Source organism: Pan paniscus, chromosome 1 (assembly GCF_029289425.2).
Source record: "Pan paniscus chromosome 1, NHGRI_mPanPan1-v2.0_pri, whole genome shotgun sequence".
NCBI lineage: Eukaryota > Metazoa > Chordata > Mammalia > Primates > Hominidae > Pan > Pan paniscus.
The window spans coordinates 85,015,171-85,032,330 of NC_073249.2; the positions used below are offsets into that span (position 1 = coordinate 85,015,171).

Sequence of the window (17,160 nt, forward strand, 5' to 3'; positions counted from 1 at the left end):
TGTACGTTTTTTAAATTGCAACAAAGAAAAAGTAATTATAAATATGATTATAAGCATATGTGTGCAGCATTTCTGTGTACAAACGTGTAAATTATCTCTGAAAAAAAAACTTTTCCAATTTTTAACGTTTTGCAATGCCCAAATTAAAGGATGCTTTTTAAAAATTAAGGTTTCCAACTAAGGCCACTATTTTCCATAAGATTTTAAAGCGGAAAAAAAATCAGACAGCCCTTTTGTGACAAGGACTTGGGTTACATAGGGCAGTGTGAGGAAGGGATGGAGGACTGGTCTTTGTCCCCAGCTATCCTTACGTGGTGCTATTCATATAATATGACAATGATGGCTTACATCAAAAGCTACAGTGCAAATAATCCCCTTCTCCATGCCATCCCAAAGCAAAAGCCAGCCCCTAAAATAAGGGGCAACGTGCCAGCACAGATATTAATTGTATGCCAGCTAGCTCTGTGCAGAGGGGAAAGCAAGGGAAGGGTATTTTTCTTTCTCTTTTTTTTTTTTTTCCTGAATTGGGTTTTACAATGAATGTTAACTTGCACCAGGAGGCTACCTTGGGCCCCCAGAGCCTTCTTAAAACCCTGGCACCCTGCCAGGGGAGCTCCAACTTTGCAGCCCAGAGAAAGCCATGTTGGCAGCTTGTCAGGAGCCAGGGAGTTACATGGCGCCCTGGGGGTAATAATATTTTCCAGAACGCTCAAGCTAATAGTCCCATGATGGGCGATTGAAAGGACTGCAGGTATGCTCTTCCTTGTCCTCAGCCTTGGAAGTCTCATCCATCTCTGCAAAGTGCCACATCACACTCTGCTGACCTTCATGGCAGAGTTGGGGACACTGTCTTTTGTTTCACTTTACCTCACTGCCGACAGAGTGTTATGTTCAAGCCAAGTCAGGCTTCTACTTATTATCGTGCTTTGAATTCATTTCTTTAAAAAAAAAATGCTGCATATGAACCTAGAGGCATTCTGGCACTGAGCACATTTTTATATCTTCTTTTAAAACAACAACAGAATTATGTATACATAAGTACATTTTAAAAAATAACCACAAGTAAAAGGCTGGGCGCGGTGGCTCACGCCTGTAATCTCAGCACTTTGGGAGGCCGGGGTGGGCGGATCACCTGAGGTCAGGAGTTCAAGACCAGCCTGACCAACATGGAGAAACCTCGTCTCTACTAAAAATACAAAATTAGCTGGGCATGGTGGTGCATGGCTCTAATCCCAGCTAGTTGGGAGGCAGAGGCAGGAGAATCGCTTGAAACCGGGAGGCGGAGGTTGAGATTGTGCCGTTGCACTCCAACCTGGGCAACAAGGGTGAAAATACCCACAAGTGTAGCAGGATGTCTAGTTCACAGCCTAGATTCTTCCTAGATCAATGAATTGGAATCTTCTGTTGCTTTTCTAGGGTAGCTGGAGAAACTGACAGTTGACACACTTTTGTTCTTCCATCAAAGGTCCAAGGAGAGAGGAGTTGTGTGCAGACTCTCAAAATTCATTCTTAGCTCCTTATATTTTAATCCTCAATTTATTTCATCAATATGGCTTTTAATTCTTAGCACCACATTCAATATTATACAGAAATTTGTAGGGCTCTTTATTTACATTTTATTGATTACAAAGATAAAGACAAAACAAGTTCATTATTTTAAGCTTTTTGATTAAAAAAACACAACAGTGTCAACTTCTAGGTAAGTTAAACTTCAGAGGAGCTGGAGTACCACCTACAACATACTTAATACAAAAAAATCATGAAGCATATCATGCCCATAAACTGATCTGTATTATCCTCATCTCTCTCTCACACACACACACGCACGCACGCACGCACACGCACGTACACACACACCCCTCTGTTTTAGAACAATAAACTGAATTTAGTTACCCTGTTGAAAAGTAGGGTAACCACTTCTCCTTATACAATCACTTTTTCAGTCCCTGCAATGCAACAGCATTGAAACCCACATACAGGTTGATGCCAGTTTTACATGTTGAAACAAACCAGTCACTCTTTCTCCCGCTAAGCAGTTAAATTAGAGAGTATTCAATTAATAACAGCTGAATATTCTGTCACATTTAGGAAGATGTATGGTAAGACAAGCGAGTTGTGATGTATCTGACAGAAATGATAAAGGTTCTCCCGACACAGTCTGGCAGATACTTGGCTCCTACTGCGGCTCTTTCTCATGTTCTAAAACGTCAGCAGCACAGCCCCAAGATCCAGCACTGGCTTCAAGAAAAGAAACACTCTAAAGTGAACAGGGAAGCCTTTGCCAAGTTCTCAAAAGAAGCCCAGCCTCTGCTTTTTCCCATGAGCACATGGGTCTGAGTTCCCATCCACACACCAGCCGGGCACATAGGCAGCAGGGCAGTGGGCACACACTATCACCCAGAGATCAGGACAGGCTCTAAGTCCCCCACCTGCTCAGTCCACCTTTGCCGAGATACATAAACATCTTCCCAAGCCCACCCTTCCAGTGGCCAAGGGAACACGCTGCTCCTCGATACATACTAAATGACAACAAAGAGTATTGACCCCTTCTCCACCATACTAAACAGAAATCTCTTCTCTCAGGGGCCTTTCACGGCTACTCCTGCCACCTTCAGAGGTGAGGCAACTGCTCAACTGCATCATTCCCGTTTCCAACACTGAGAGCCTTTATCCACATTCCTTTGGGAAACTGCCGGGGCCCAAATTGAAAAGGAAATAAAAGAGACCACAATAAAATTGCTAACATACGAGGAGTAACAGAGCAATCCATGACACAATTATATTATGCTCGTCCCCCAAGCCCAGCTAGCCACAGTGGCCCTGGGGAGGAGGAGCCACTCTCATTTCCACAAATCAAAGGTCAAAACCACGCAAGGGCTGTGTTACTCACAAATGGGTCTGGCCGACCTGCACGAAGTCAAGTGTGGTCTTGCAAACTCCATTTTTAATTCCAAGGGACTCCTTTTCTAAAACTGAAATAGCATCTCACAAACTTGGGGACTAATGTACCAACAGCAATAGAAAATGAGGGGATATAACGAAATCCTGACACAAAATAATGAGAAACAACAACTACCAAAACCCAAACAAAAGACAAATAAGATAACAAGGAGAATTAAATAGCCCTGCTTTTATGCAGAGGAATTAATGATGCATTAGTCTAGAGCCTGGTCAAAAATAAAGACTAAGAGTTGCTGACTTAACTCATGATAATTATTTTTTAAATTGAGTTACACCACCTAAAACATCTCAGAACTACATGCTGTGCACTTTTTTAAAATTATAAAATAATTCAAAGAAACAAAAAATAAAGACAATCTTGTGCACTTTTTAACTTTCCATTAAGAACTTTTGAGAGCCAGAAAAGAAATGAATGTAGAGGTTCTTTTCTCTTGCAGCACAGATAAAAGATTCAGATCGTTTTCACTATTCTCCAACAGCCCCGTTGCTGGAAAATTTGCAAAATAGAGGCTTACTCATGTTTGCTAGTAAGAAATCAAATTCATCTCCACAACCCTTCCAGGTTTTATTCTTTTGAAACTTTCATTATAAAACACACACATGCACAGACTTACCATTTTCCCCACCAAAGGCAGCTTATAAAATTAAAACTGGTCTCAGGGATTCAATATACATTCTCCATGAGCAAAAAATATACATGTAAATGTGGAATGGTACACAAGGACTTCATCTTCCTTACCCCAATGACAGGCCAAAGCGTGCAGATTCCATGTGGATCACTGCAGCTGATTCACTGCACTCCTATCCACATCAAAATTGCCCCTTCAATTCTTCCATGTTCCATAAAATTATTATTATTGCCACCTTTCCCATCTACTTTATTGGCAAATACCTTGGATTAATAAAGCCCTCATAGTGTTTATGAGAAGAAGATCACTTTATTCCCCTAATACACCAAAAGACACTGTGGGGCAACAGGACCTACCACTTAATTAGATTATATAACTGTCAGGAGTTGGTGAGGTTTTAAATTTATATTTCAATTAATATTTAATAGAGCTTAATTAACAATCCCCTCCTCTCCTCCTTCCACATTCTGCATTCTCCCCTATGTCTTCCTTCTCAGATCTTGGTCCAGAATGGCAATCTGGCTCACAGTATTTGGTAGGGTGGCACCTATGCACACAGACTACTTTACTCAGAAATGCACTTGCCATGGCACCAGCAGAAGGAAATTATGAGTAGAGATGAATTCCTTTCTTAAGAGCTAAGTGTCTATCTACCTGCATATCTAAGCACTGAGGGCACACACACACACACACACACACAAAACCTTAAAGGGGTCTAAATGGACACATTAACTGTTTGACATCTCTACTTGTTTGTTTCTTGGTAGCCACGTTAAAATCTCCCTTGGCATTTGAAAGGAAATAGTGTTGGTGACTTTGCCAAACCTATGAATCACACACAGGTATAGACAGCCAGTTTTTAGAAGCAGTGTTTCTCAAACCTTTTGGGCTTGAGACCCCTTTACATTCTTAACAACTATTGAGGACTCCAAATAGCTTCTGTTTATATAGGTCATATTTATCAATATTCATAAATTTGAGACTAAAGAATTTTTTAATATTAATTCATTTAAAAGCAATAAACTGGCCAGGCGTGGTGGCTCATGCCTATAATCCCAGCACTTTGGGAGGCCGAGGTGGGCAAATCACCTGAGGTTAGGAGTTTGAGATCAGCCTGGCCAACATGGTGAAACCCTGCCTCTACTAAAAATACAAAAATTAGCCAGGCGTGGTGGCAGGCACCTGTAACCCCAGCTACTGGGGAGGCGGAGGCAGGAGAATCACCTGAACCCAGAGGCAGAGGATGCATTGAGCCAAGATTGCCCTATTGCACTCTAGGCTGGGCGACAGAGCAAGACTCTGTCTCAAAAAAAAAAAAAAAAAAAAAAAAAAAAGGGCAATAAACCCATTACATTTGAACATAAATAGCCCATGTCTATAAAAAATGTTTTTGAAACAAATATATTAGTGAGAAGAGTGAGTTTTACATTTTTACAAATCTTTTTAAGGTCTGACTTAAAAGAAGATGGCCAGATTCTCCTGTTTCTGCATTCAGTCTGTGACAATATTACATGAAGCCTGTGGAAAACTCCATTGTACACATTCATAAAAGACTGAGAGTAAATAAAGCAAATACCATCTTTTTTTTTTTTTTTTGAGACAGAGTCTCACTCTGTCACCCAGGCTGGAGTGCAGTGGCATGATCTCAGCTCACTGCCACCTCCACCTCCTGGGCTCAAGCGATTCTCCCACCTCAGACTCCCGAGTAGCTGGGATTACAGGCATGCACCACCATGCCCGGCTAATTTTGTATTTTTAGTAGAGATGGGGTTTCACCATGTTGGCCAGGCTGGTCTTGAACTCCTGACCTCAAGTGATCCGCCCGCCTCAGCCTCCCAAAGTGCTGGGATTACAGGCGTGAGTCACTGCACCCAGCCTGCAAATACCATCTTAAAATCATTATCAATATACTTTTGACCTCATAGTCTCCCTGGAAATGTTGGGGATCCCTAGACCCTATTTAAAAATTGTTACCTTAGGGGGTTTCAAAATGTTTTAAAGACATAACACAACAGGCCTGAAGTAGCTAAATTTCTCTTTTGCTTCCCCAGCCTCTACCGCTATCATTTTGGCTAATTAACTGATATATAAGCCACTGCCTACAAGTCACAGTGAAGACAAATCTGAATGCAGGCTTTCTGTTCCAGATCTTATGTACTAGTTCTTATAGTACTTTCTAGCCTAGTATATAACATAAGAAATGGTTTTTAAAAAGAACCCACTGAAACAAAGAAAAAGAACAATGAACATTTTTCCCAAGCCTCCTGAAAGCTACTTCTGACTGTCTCTGCCCCCATTGGTGCTAACCAAGGGCAGCTGGACCAGCCAAAGGGTATCAGAATGTGTCAGATAAATTTCATTCCCACTCAATAGGAATAGCTTGCCTAGACACCAACTATGGGTCTATTTTTTCTATTGTGGGCTTAAAAAAATTTTTTTAAGCTCTGTTTGAGAATTTATTTTAGTTGCTAAGAAACTAGTTTCTTATTGTAGTCAGTGAGAGTAAAGATAAAGCAGCTGTCAAAATACTGTTATTTTGACAGTAGCCGTATCAGAATCATAAATGATATAGTTTATCTGTACATTTTTACCCTCACTAATGGGGTCTAAATATATATTCTCAGATATTTCATACATACACAAAGACATATACACATGCATTTTAGTAAGAAAGGCCAACACACAGTTAGCAATGAGCATTCAGGAAATGCACATGTGCATGTACACACACACACACACACACACACACACACCAACTAGCCCCCAATTTGAAAGCTCTTTTTTTTTTTCTTCCAATTTTTGGAGTTAGGATCTCACTCTGTCACCCGGGCTAATGTGCAGTATAATCATAGCTCACTACAGCCTTGAACTCATGGGCTCAAGTGATCCTTTTGCCTCAGCCTCCCAAGTAGCTGGGACTATAGGCATGTGCCACCTTGCCCAGCTAATTTACTTTATTTTTGTAGAGACACAGTCTTACTAATGTTGCCCAGGCTGGTCTGGAACTCCTGGGCTCAAGCGATGAATGTCTGCATTCATTCAAACCCTCATTCCCACATCCTCTTGATCTGTCAGATGCTGGTAATCACCATCAGACAGGGTGGATCATCTATACGGGCCTGCTTGGTCCACGGTTCTCCTAAGCCATGCACAGTGCTTTGATCAATGACAAATTCATTCTCTCCCTTTTGCTCTGCCTCCCATCCATCCATCCACTCACCCATCCAATCATCCCCCAGCTACTGTACTTCTAAAGAGTTTTTTTGTGGTCAAAGGGTCCAAGCCTTGCTAATAACAGTGGGTTAATCATGTGAAGAATTAAATCTACCAAAAATCTCCAGCAACTCCAAATCAAATCCCTGAATATGAACTTTATTTCACTATTATATTGCTGATGAGTGGCATTTGGCAGAATTTGAAGGAGGAGAAAAACAAAAATGTATCATTTTCTTTCTGTGTCTATCCAGGACTGGCTATACTAAATGCTATTCATCATTACTTTCACCTATTTGTAGGGTAATAATACTTAAAACTCTATCTGAGAAATATTAAGCAGTTGTTAAAAATAATTATAAAAAGTAATAAAGTAACACAGAAAATTTCTGTATTAAGTTGTAAGATGAATAAGCAAGATATGTATTGTTTATGTTCCAATTTTAGCTAGCTAATATATTATATATGCAAATAGATTAAAAACTGAAAGGGGGCATTACTAAAAATGCAATGAGTTGTATATTTGAAGGGCAGGGCTATCAGCTTTTTTTCCCCTTTGTTTTCCAAACTTTCTGTAATGTTTTAATATTGTCCTGATCATGAAGACAAGGAAGAATATCTCAAAGGGCTTTAGTTATGGTTGATTTTTTTCCTATTCTTGGTAGCTTAGAAAATTTCCCAACCAGGAGTGAGGTCTAGCTATCAATGTCAAGGTGGAAAAAATATGCCAAGAATGGTGAGCTTGCTCTTTTTGGCTTCCTCCTACATTTCTGATCCCATCTTGGAGTGGAGAAAGATTCCTCCACCCCTCCATCACACACCACTGCTCCTGCCCCAATGCTCACCCCATCCTAGTCCCATGCGGTTAGGGTGATATGTTCCAATCTTCATTTGAGGTCTGATGCAATGTGTTGACCTTGCTCCTCAGCTTATCTTGAGTAAGGGATGAATGTCATGGCCATATGCTTCCCATGACCACAATTCTCATTCTCATCAGAGATCCAGGAAAGCTTCCTCTGAATTCAGCCAAACTGCAATGTGTAAACATTTCTGCTGTGAGATTTGAAACTTGCGATAGAAATTCCAAGCCAGAAGCTTCTGCAAAATATGTGAATCACAGGGAAAGAATCTGCTCTTTTCTGATTGACCCTTTTAATGACGTATTATTTAACCTTAGATGATAGAGATCACAGAGCCTGCCGTGACCTCTTCTAATGACTGTTAAGCTGACCTTAGGCAACAAAGCCGGCAGGAATCAGAATTGATTAGGAGGATTTGCTACCTCTTTCCAAAGAGGCCGGATATAGAGTTCTTATTTCCACTTAATTATCTCTTGGCCTCTGATCCACATGACTGCTTCTAGAAGCCAGCAGGAAACGTGAGGCGAGGAAAGTCAGTCGAACCTCAATGAACTGGCTCTCCACGTACCCTGGAGACACACACACCTTTTGTATTGTACAATTACTATTTATGGTGTGACATGATCTTTCTTTATCATGTACTTTTTAATAAAGGATTTGACATACACTATTAGTTTTAACACTTTGCATCTCAAATCCTGCTAGTCTGCTTGTATAATTAGCTGTGGCTTGACAAACAAAAACTTAAAAGCAAAAACACGAATGGTGCCCATACTGTTTATCACAATGGCTAAACTTGATCATTTTGGAGTAAGAATAGTGGGTACACCTCTTTTCATGAACTGCTTGGCATGCATCATTTACTTATGATGCATACTCATGATTTGTGTATAATTGGGAGGTGGATTAAGAAATGTTGCTGTTCTAATTTGTAAACCTTTATCTTCTAGCTCTCAACCTCCAATCTAAACAAAATTCTAAAGCTGTCTAGCCCCAGGATACCCTAGGGCTAGACACAATTCCTCTGTGAATGCATAGATAGCCACTACCTTGGTATCATAGTATCTCAGGTTGAGTCCTAGATTACTTAAGCATCATTAAAGTCCAGCAAATTTTTCTATGAGAGGATTATTAATTATTTTACAGTTGCTCTAACCCTGAGCCTAAGAAGAGACAGCAAGCAAAATCCTGCTTTACTCACTTTTCATGTGGAAACTGGCAAATACTTTCATTTCCAGTGTGCCCGTGGTCATTCAAGATTCAGAGAGATACAGTTACTTCCTTAAGGACACACAAAGTCAATGGCTGTTCTAACCTAAAGTCTATCTAGCAGAACACAAAATATACAGAAACATACTGTTATGTTACATCCATAACAGGCCAAGAATATAAGCATGACCAAAGTTATCTTTTGTGAATAACTACAGTCTACCTTTTTGTACTTTGAAATATGTATGTATATAAAATACATACATACATATGTGTGTGTGTATATATATATATATATATATATACGATTCATACATATACAGATGCTAAATTTACATAAGTAGGAGAGTTACAAACATAGTACTCTCTACAGCCTAAGCCTATTTTTTTAAAAAAGATCATTCTCAAATTTACTGGTATTTCAAATTTGGAAAAAGGAACTAGCAGTATTTAGTGGTAAGAACACAAATGGTAGAGTCAGAAGATCAGAATTAGAGCTGGTACTCAGCAAATTCTGAGTTAGGTACTCTCTGGAAACTCAATCTGTTTAAGCCTCAATTCCTCACCTGCACAATGGGAACAACAATATCTCCTCAAAGATTTCTGGAGAGAATGAAATGAAAAAATGCAGTGATTTTTCAAAAGAGTTTTCTGAAACATGAACTCCTTTCTTAAGATTACTAAGAAGCCCAATACGCAAAAGAGGCCCAAATGGCCCTACATCAGAAGAGTAGGATCTTGTAATAGCTCTTCTGCCAGCAACCCCATCAGCCCTACCCCATGCACTCACTGGAACCATGAGAATCCACTGGAATTCTCTGTAAAACATAGGAGATAATTCACATAAAAGCAATATAAAACTGCTTTATCAAAATGAGGGCTGATAAAAATCGAGATAAGAATAGTTTAGGAAAGGGCCAGGCATGGTGGCTCATGGCTGTAATCCCAGCACTTTGGGAGGCTGAGGCGGGTGGATCACGAGGTCAAGAGTTCGAGAACAGCCTGGACACATGAGGTCAAGGGTTCGAGAACAGTCTGGCCATTGTGGTAAAACCCCGTCTCTACTAAGAATACAAAAATTAGCCGGGCGTGGTGGCACATGCCTGTAATCCCAGCTACTCGAGAGGCTGAGGCAGGAGAATCACTTGAACCTGGGAGGTGGAGGTTGCAGTGAGCTGAGATCGTGCCACTACACTCCAGCCTGGGCAACAGAGCAAGACTCCATCTTGAAGAAGAAGAAGAAGAAAAAAGAATAGTTTAGGAAAAAAAGACAACTATTTACCATAGCTTTCTCAAATTACATTTACAATTTTACTACTTGTTACCACTTTTACCTATGAATTTCATGCTAAGCAACTGAGACTTGCGAGTGAGGTACTTCTTATAATTATACCCTATACCGTCTGCACTGAACCTCTTGCATGACCAAGATGCCAAACACAGGAAACATACCTCTACATACTTTAAAACTTAAAAGCTGACTTTTCTAGTTTTTCTTTGGCTGAAGGAAAATTAATTTAACACTTTATTTTGAAATACTTAGAATAGCCATTTAAAAACATACATGTACTAATGTTCTATTATAAAATAATCATATGCCTCTCTAGGTGATGCCATGGGCCATGTGCGAGCAACAGGTCAGTGACTGTTTGATCATGATATTTACCATGTATGGAGGGGGCCAATAGGAACGATCCTCTAGAGGCACATGACTCAGTGATTTAATTCTGGCTGCACTGGGAAGTAAGAGTATTTGGAGAATGGAACTCAGCAATGTCAGGTCAGTTACGTTCAGTCATGTATGCATATATGAAGGCACACAGCAGAATTAAGAGACTTTTCTGAAGGCTCTTGGAAAAGTCCTATCGCAGATGGGCTCTCAGCTCTGTTAATGTCCTTATTAGACACTTCAGAGCAGGAGTAAATTCTCTCTGGCAGAAAATGCTTAGAAGCTTTAGCCCAGCCTGTAGCTGGTTGACTAGGTTTATTACTAATTACTATTGAACTGATATTGTTGCTATTACTACTACCTTCTTTGGGTGCTTTAAATTTAGATGATGCAGCTCAATTAGAAGACCTCAAATCACTTTACACAGTTCCTGCGTTGACAAGTAGTGATGTTTAAAAGGTTCATCATTTGTGGTTCTCTGAGCACTTTCCAACATGCTATTAGAGCACTTTGGTGAAAAAATAATATTAACCCAATTTTATAAGGGTAGAAATGTAGTTATAGATAAAACTGTTATTATCTATAACAGTTATATAGATGAAATATCACTTGTATAGGGCTCCATCCTTTATAAAGGACTTTTAATACACAGTCTGTGATGATAAAGGAAAGTCCCAGGGCAGTGTTGAGAAAAGAGAGAATTCAGTAATTCTAATTTCCAGGCCATTGCTCAATCTGTGGCCCATGCTTTCCATCTATTTTTCACTATATAGTCTAAACTTCCTGCTTTGCTATTTTTCCTTGGAGAGGCAATGTGGCATAGCGGAAAAAAATATGGATTTTAATATCGGCTTTGCCACTCATTAGATATGTGGCCTTCAGCAACGTTCTGCTGCTCTCTGACTCAGTTTCCCGGTCTTTGAAAATGGGAATAGAAACAGTACTTTGCAAGTCTGTTGTAGAGAATAAAAATATTACCTTGTAAGTTTGGTGTATTACATGGCTTAGAGTCTGGCAGGTGACGGGCAATCAACCAAGATGCAATCCCTCCTTTCTCTTCCCACCCACCACCACCCCCACCACTGTCTTCTTAGATAAGATTAGAGCCCAAATAGCTCAACTAAGGTTTGGGACATATATACAATTTTTGCCTATGCTGCTGAAAAAAATGTCCTCAGATTACCTACCTATCTGCTACCTCCTGATCAACAACTCTCTAAGAGCAGAGGCCACGTCTGCAGTCTTTTTTGAATTGACCCTTATGTCCCTGAGTAGACAGTGCCTATGGGAAAGTGGGGAGAAACTATTTACTGGGCAATGACTCTGTGTCAGGCACTCTTCTAGCTACTGGGGATGCAGAGGGGATCCCGCCAGATCAGGATGTTCTCCCATAGGTGAGACCCTACCCCTGTCTTAAAGAGTTCTGAGAGGATCTAATGAGGCATTTGAATTTGAATTGCACTGGGTACCTATGGAGGCTACAAAAATGTTGGTATAACCATGAGTATGATTGTTGTTTCAGTTAAGAGGGGCTCTGTTCAATAATTATTTGCTCATTAGATGTATCTAAGACATTGTGGTTGGAAATTCTTTGGTAGTAAGTATGAGAAATTTTTGATATCTCATTTCAAACATAGTAAGGCAGTAAGGAACTATGGAACAGAGAAGAGAAATTCCTCCAAAGTTACAAGATTAGGTTAGAAATAAACCTAGGAAACATAATCCCCTGTTGAGTCAGACACATGATTTTGAATTTCTGACTTTCACTTCCCATCACCAAGTATGTGGGGAGAGTTTGCCTGTGTCTTCTTATATTCCTGAAATTATGCCATCACCCTCTCATGTGACCCTAGCTCCTGGTGTATCTCCTGGTGCTGTGGGACAAATGTGGAAGTGAAGTAATCAAGACTAATCAATCGTGTCCATAAGTTCCCATCAGACTTCCAGTTACCTAGCCAATATCCATTCTACCTTTCCTCCTTGGAAACAGAACTCCAGTTTATTCAAGTAATATGCCCAGGTAAATTATTACATTTCTTAGCCTCCCTCGCAGCTAGGAGTAGTCATAGGACTAAGTTCTGGATAACTGTACATATGTGTAAGTGTTATACTGGAGTTTTAAGAAGGCTTCTTAAAAGAACTAACTCAGTTGAGAAGTATTCCCATTCTAGTCTTCTCCTTCCTTCCTTTTTGCCTGGAACATTGATGTGATGGGTAGAAAATCCCCTTCATAAAGGCCTTTGGCTCCCTAATGACCCACCTCTGGAATTCTATTCCATGACTTTGTTTAAGCCACCATTTTTAAATTTTATTTTAATGTGCTTGGCTGAGAGACTTAACTTTAACTGATACAGTGTTAGTAAGCTGTCTGACAAAATTTTGGATTCCCTTAGAATCAATTTTGGAAACATATATAAAAGATGATGCACCTTCTCTTAAATAGCACTTAATAAATTCTAAGGGGTGCAGCATAGTGCCATGCAAAAGTGAGCACTGGAAACACATCACTTCCAACAGCAGCAGTAGAATGTAAATTTCAAGTAATAAGATCAAACTAGTGGATCCAAGGGCTAGGAGTATTATATCCTTGAGTCCTGAGGATGCCTTATTTAAAAAGATATAAAGAAAAAAAATTTAAAAAAACACACAGTTCAACATGTCAGAGTCAACCAAAATTCTAAGATTGCGATGAGAAAAGGAGATGAACAAAACAGGCCAATACAGTCATTAGCAATTCTGTTATCATGGCAATACATATTACTATTATCATGGCCATCTTATTGTGTAGCCATCCACTGGGTGTTTGTACGGAAGGAATACAATAGCTAAAATACCACTACAGGCACCCCCTTTAGGCTAGCTGGGTTTCTCTGGCTTAGCCCCATCAGTGTTTCTGGCCCTGTAGGAATCTTCTTCACTGGCTTACATTGCTGTTTGTCAGGAACTGACCCCATTTCAGCAGAGTGGATCGTATTATTGGAGTCAAAGCTGTATGCAAAGCCATGACATCTCTGCTCTATTATGAAGTTATTCATTACTATTTCACATTCATCTCTGTCAACCGCTCTACAGTCACTTTCAGAAGCCATGCCTCTAGCATTTTCAAGCAGCAAGCTGGCCAGGACTATTAACCCCATTCTGTAGATATTTAAATAAAAGCCCAAATTTGGTTAAATTGATCTTCATGTGGTCTTTTTTGGGTCAAGCAGCCGCTCTCCAATTTCATTTTTTAAGTCAGAGGGAGGTTAGGACAAGGTTATCTAAAAATGGGCTGTTTTTATATAGCAATTTCCTTAAGTAGATACCTGAGTTCTAACGTAGATATTGGCCTCAATGTGTCTTTTATTTATGTACTTACTTTTTGGTTTAAAATGGATCTACTACTGTACTGAAAACCAAGTTTTGTGATCCTTTTTTTTGAGACAGAGTCTTACTCTGTTGTCCAGGCTGGAGTGCACTGGCATGATTTTGGCTCACTGCAACCTCTGCCTCCCAGGTTCAAGCAATTCTCCTGCCTCAGCCTCCTAAGTAGCTGGGATTACAGATGTGCACCACCATGCCTGGCTAATTTTTGTATTTTTAGTAGACATGGGGTTTTGCCATGTTGGCCAGGCTGGTCTTGAACTCCTGGCCTCAAGGGATCCAATGGCCTCGGCCTCACAAAGTGCTGGGATTACAGGCGTGAGCCACCACTCCTGGCTTTGTAATCCTTGATATTGAATACATGATGGGCCTTCCAATCCGTAAGTAATACAGATACCCTGTCATTAAAAGCCTTTGAAGGCTTGTCTTTCCCTACCTGAGATAGAATAAAATATCTACAGGTTTCCCTAATCTGCAGTTTCTCAAGAGGTAACTGCACTATGAATAAGAAAGGTTACCTTTCTTTTCAAGAATCCCTGAAAGACTGCCTTTCAATAATGGGTATTTTTTGTTTGGCTCTCCCATGAAAACTACGACTCTCAGCTTTTCTTTTTGCCCATAAATTTATATTTTTCCAGATAGAATATAGTAAGCCTAGAAATGTTAAAAAAAAATCTACCTTAAAAAAATTAAACCATTGGCTGTTAGTTTCAGGTTTACAAGTCCCTCTTGGAATTGATGGTGACATTTTTTTCCTCTGGAAACGTAGGTGATTTTCACCCTAGTACTTCATCGGGCTTCAGTGGTTTATAAATCAAGCAACACACACACACACACACACACACACACACACACACACACACTCACTCACTCATACATGCTCACTCCAACCTCCTAGGATACCAGTTTCACACAGTGGTCTTCATCTAGAGATCATAAGTAAGATGATGGCCAGGGGACTTATTAAAGCACTGTTACCATTTATTAAAGTAGTGTACTGAAAAAGAAAGAAACAAAAGGTTAGCTACCTTCCCACCAGCCAACCAACAGGAATATACAGACTACTCCTGCAGTTACTTCCTTGTACAGATATTATATTTAAATGGCAGGGCCAAAAGACCATATGACCTAGTATACCATTGTTCTTGCTCTCTTGGATCTGAAATACATTTGACTTAAAAGACCTTTCTGGCTGCTTTGAGGAGGCTGCTTAACAGAAATTGCAATTTATATTCCTGAAAATCTGTCTGACATTCTTTGGAATAATGAAGGCATACATGTGAATCATATGAAAAAGAAATTTTACCAAAAAGTCCTTCTGGCCCTATGAGTCCAGAGATCTCTTCCTCATGTCCCACGAATGCTGCCTTCACCTCATGAGTCTCAAATAGCCACAGGGACTATGGGTTATATCCTTGAGTTATATCCTCGAGTTATATCCTTGAGCAACTTCTTTGCTTATGTTTTAGAAAATGTGCTTCACAATCTATACCATATCGAGGATAGGCAAAACGATTAATCCTACATAGTGCCAAGGCAGACAGGGAAAATCAATTACTAAATAAAACCTTTATTAATGCAAACATGAGCATTCACACAGACATAAATTATTAGCTCTTGTAAGATTTTCATATTTACATTTTTACTCAGGCTGCCATATTTAACAGTATTTAAAGTTCGATAATCTCCAAATCTTAATTCCACATCTAGTAACAGTTGATCAAATATCAATATCCCATGGGCAGAATAAGATCCCCTTTTCTATCTTCCCATAGAATTAAGCAAAATATCTACATTATAAAGTACTTCTTATTAAGTACTGAAAAGAGTTCAGTGTTATATATCTGTCTTCTACACCAACTGCAAGTTCCTTGAGAGCGAAGATAATGTCTATACATGTCTGGCACATAATAGATGCACATTCGATATTTGTGAATTAATTAATGAATTCATCTTTGTATCCCAAACACCTAACACAATATCTGGCACATAATCAGGTATTCAGTAAATATACTAACTACATGTTACACAAACCCTTATCAGTGGGTTCTGAGCTTTGAGGGGTTCAGCCTACCATCACCAAAGATAGTTATGGGTTTGCTTTTTACATCAACTGGTCTCCACTCTGATATGGTGGCCTATTTGCAATACAGCTCCTTTATCCCTATTAGGGATAAAGTCTGGCTACTAGATTGTGAGTTCCCTGAAGACAGAACTGAGTCTTTTCATTTTTTTTTTATTTTTTCCATACTATAATTTAAAATGTATTTATTGCATCATATTCTTTGGCACGTATAAAGTATATGGCATCAAGTATATGGCTCAGTATGGTTTGTTGCACATCATAGTAAAGACAACTGCAACACAGGGAAACTAGATCCAAGGTGCTGGGTCTAAGAATAGGATGCTCTCTTGGCCTCTGCCAACTAGCCATAACCTTTCATCTTCATCTCTTTCTTCCCTGTGTTCCTAGCGTTAGTTCTTCACAGGCACCTTTCATTTCCTCTTCCTATGTTTAGATCAAATTCTGTTTCTTCTTCAGACATAAAATCTTGAAGGTGTAACCTATCTTGCCTACTCCTAAGTCTCTGAGGCTAGTTGCTACCATATCTTCCTACATAAAGAGACAGAGATTTTTCCATTAGGTGTATTTTCATTTTATTTTCACCCGCAAACCTCTAGTATTGGGGCCTAGAGAAAATGAACCCTAGCATTAAAATATAAAATGTTAATCGAAGAGTTCAACGTAGCCTTACTTTGTCTGAAAAGAGTTCTCAGACAAATGAACACTAATGTGTAAGGAGATAATATACATACACACACACACACACACACACGCATGCACAACCACTTCATGAACCCTGCAGCAGGAACCATGTCCAATCCCAGAAAAAGAGACGGCACTGTGCTGCTTAAATGAAAAGGAAGAAAAAAGGCAAAGGGGGAAAAAGTATAATCATCTAAACTTTTAAAGACAGCAATTTAAGCAAATTGCCATATCTGCTTTTAGAAATGAAAGGGGAAGAAAAATGCTCATTTCTTTTGAAGTAAAATTGCGTAGGTCAATGGCTGTGACAATCCTCTCAATAACCACTAACAAAAGACCAGTTTGGGTGGTTAGGGAAGCCGCTCAATAGCAGGTATTCATTGAATCTTGGAATAATTTCGCTTACCACAAGCTGTGAGAGAGAACCAAGCCCTGTGTAGAACACAGCCTGCTAGGTAACACATCAGCAGCCGAGGTGGAAAAATAAAA

At 39.6% G+C, this 17,160-nt stretch overlaps 1 protein-coding gene across 11 annotated transcripts in view; it reads right to left on the reverse strand.

Moving 5' to 3' along the window:
• The window catches only part of PBX1 (PBX homeobox 1), a 326,524-nt gene that overhangs the window by 129,151 nt on the left and 180,213 nt on the right, over positions 1-17,160 (reverse strand). The window contains exon 1 of one of the 11 annotated variants that reach the window (XM_063598678.1): positions 7,649-7,829. The exons of the other annotated variants lie outside the window; for them this stretch is intronic. Within the exon in view, the coding sequence (XP_063454748.1) occupies positions 7,649-7,694 (46 nt within the window). The 5' untranslated portion in view covers positions 7,695-7,829. Of the gene's footprint in view, positions 1-7,648; positions 7,830-17,160 lie in introns of those variants that run through there. 11 annotated transcript variants of the gene reach the window in all.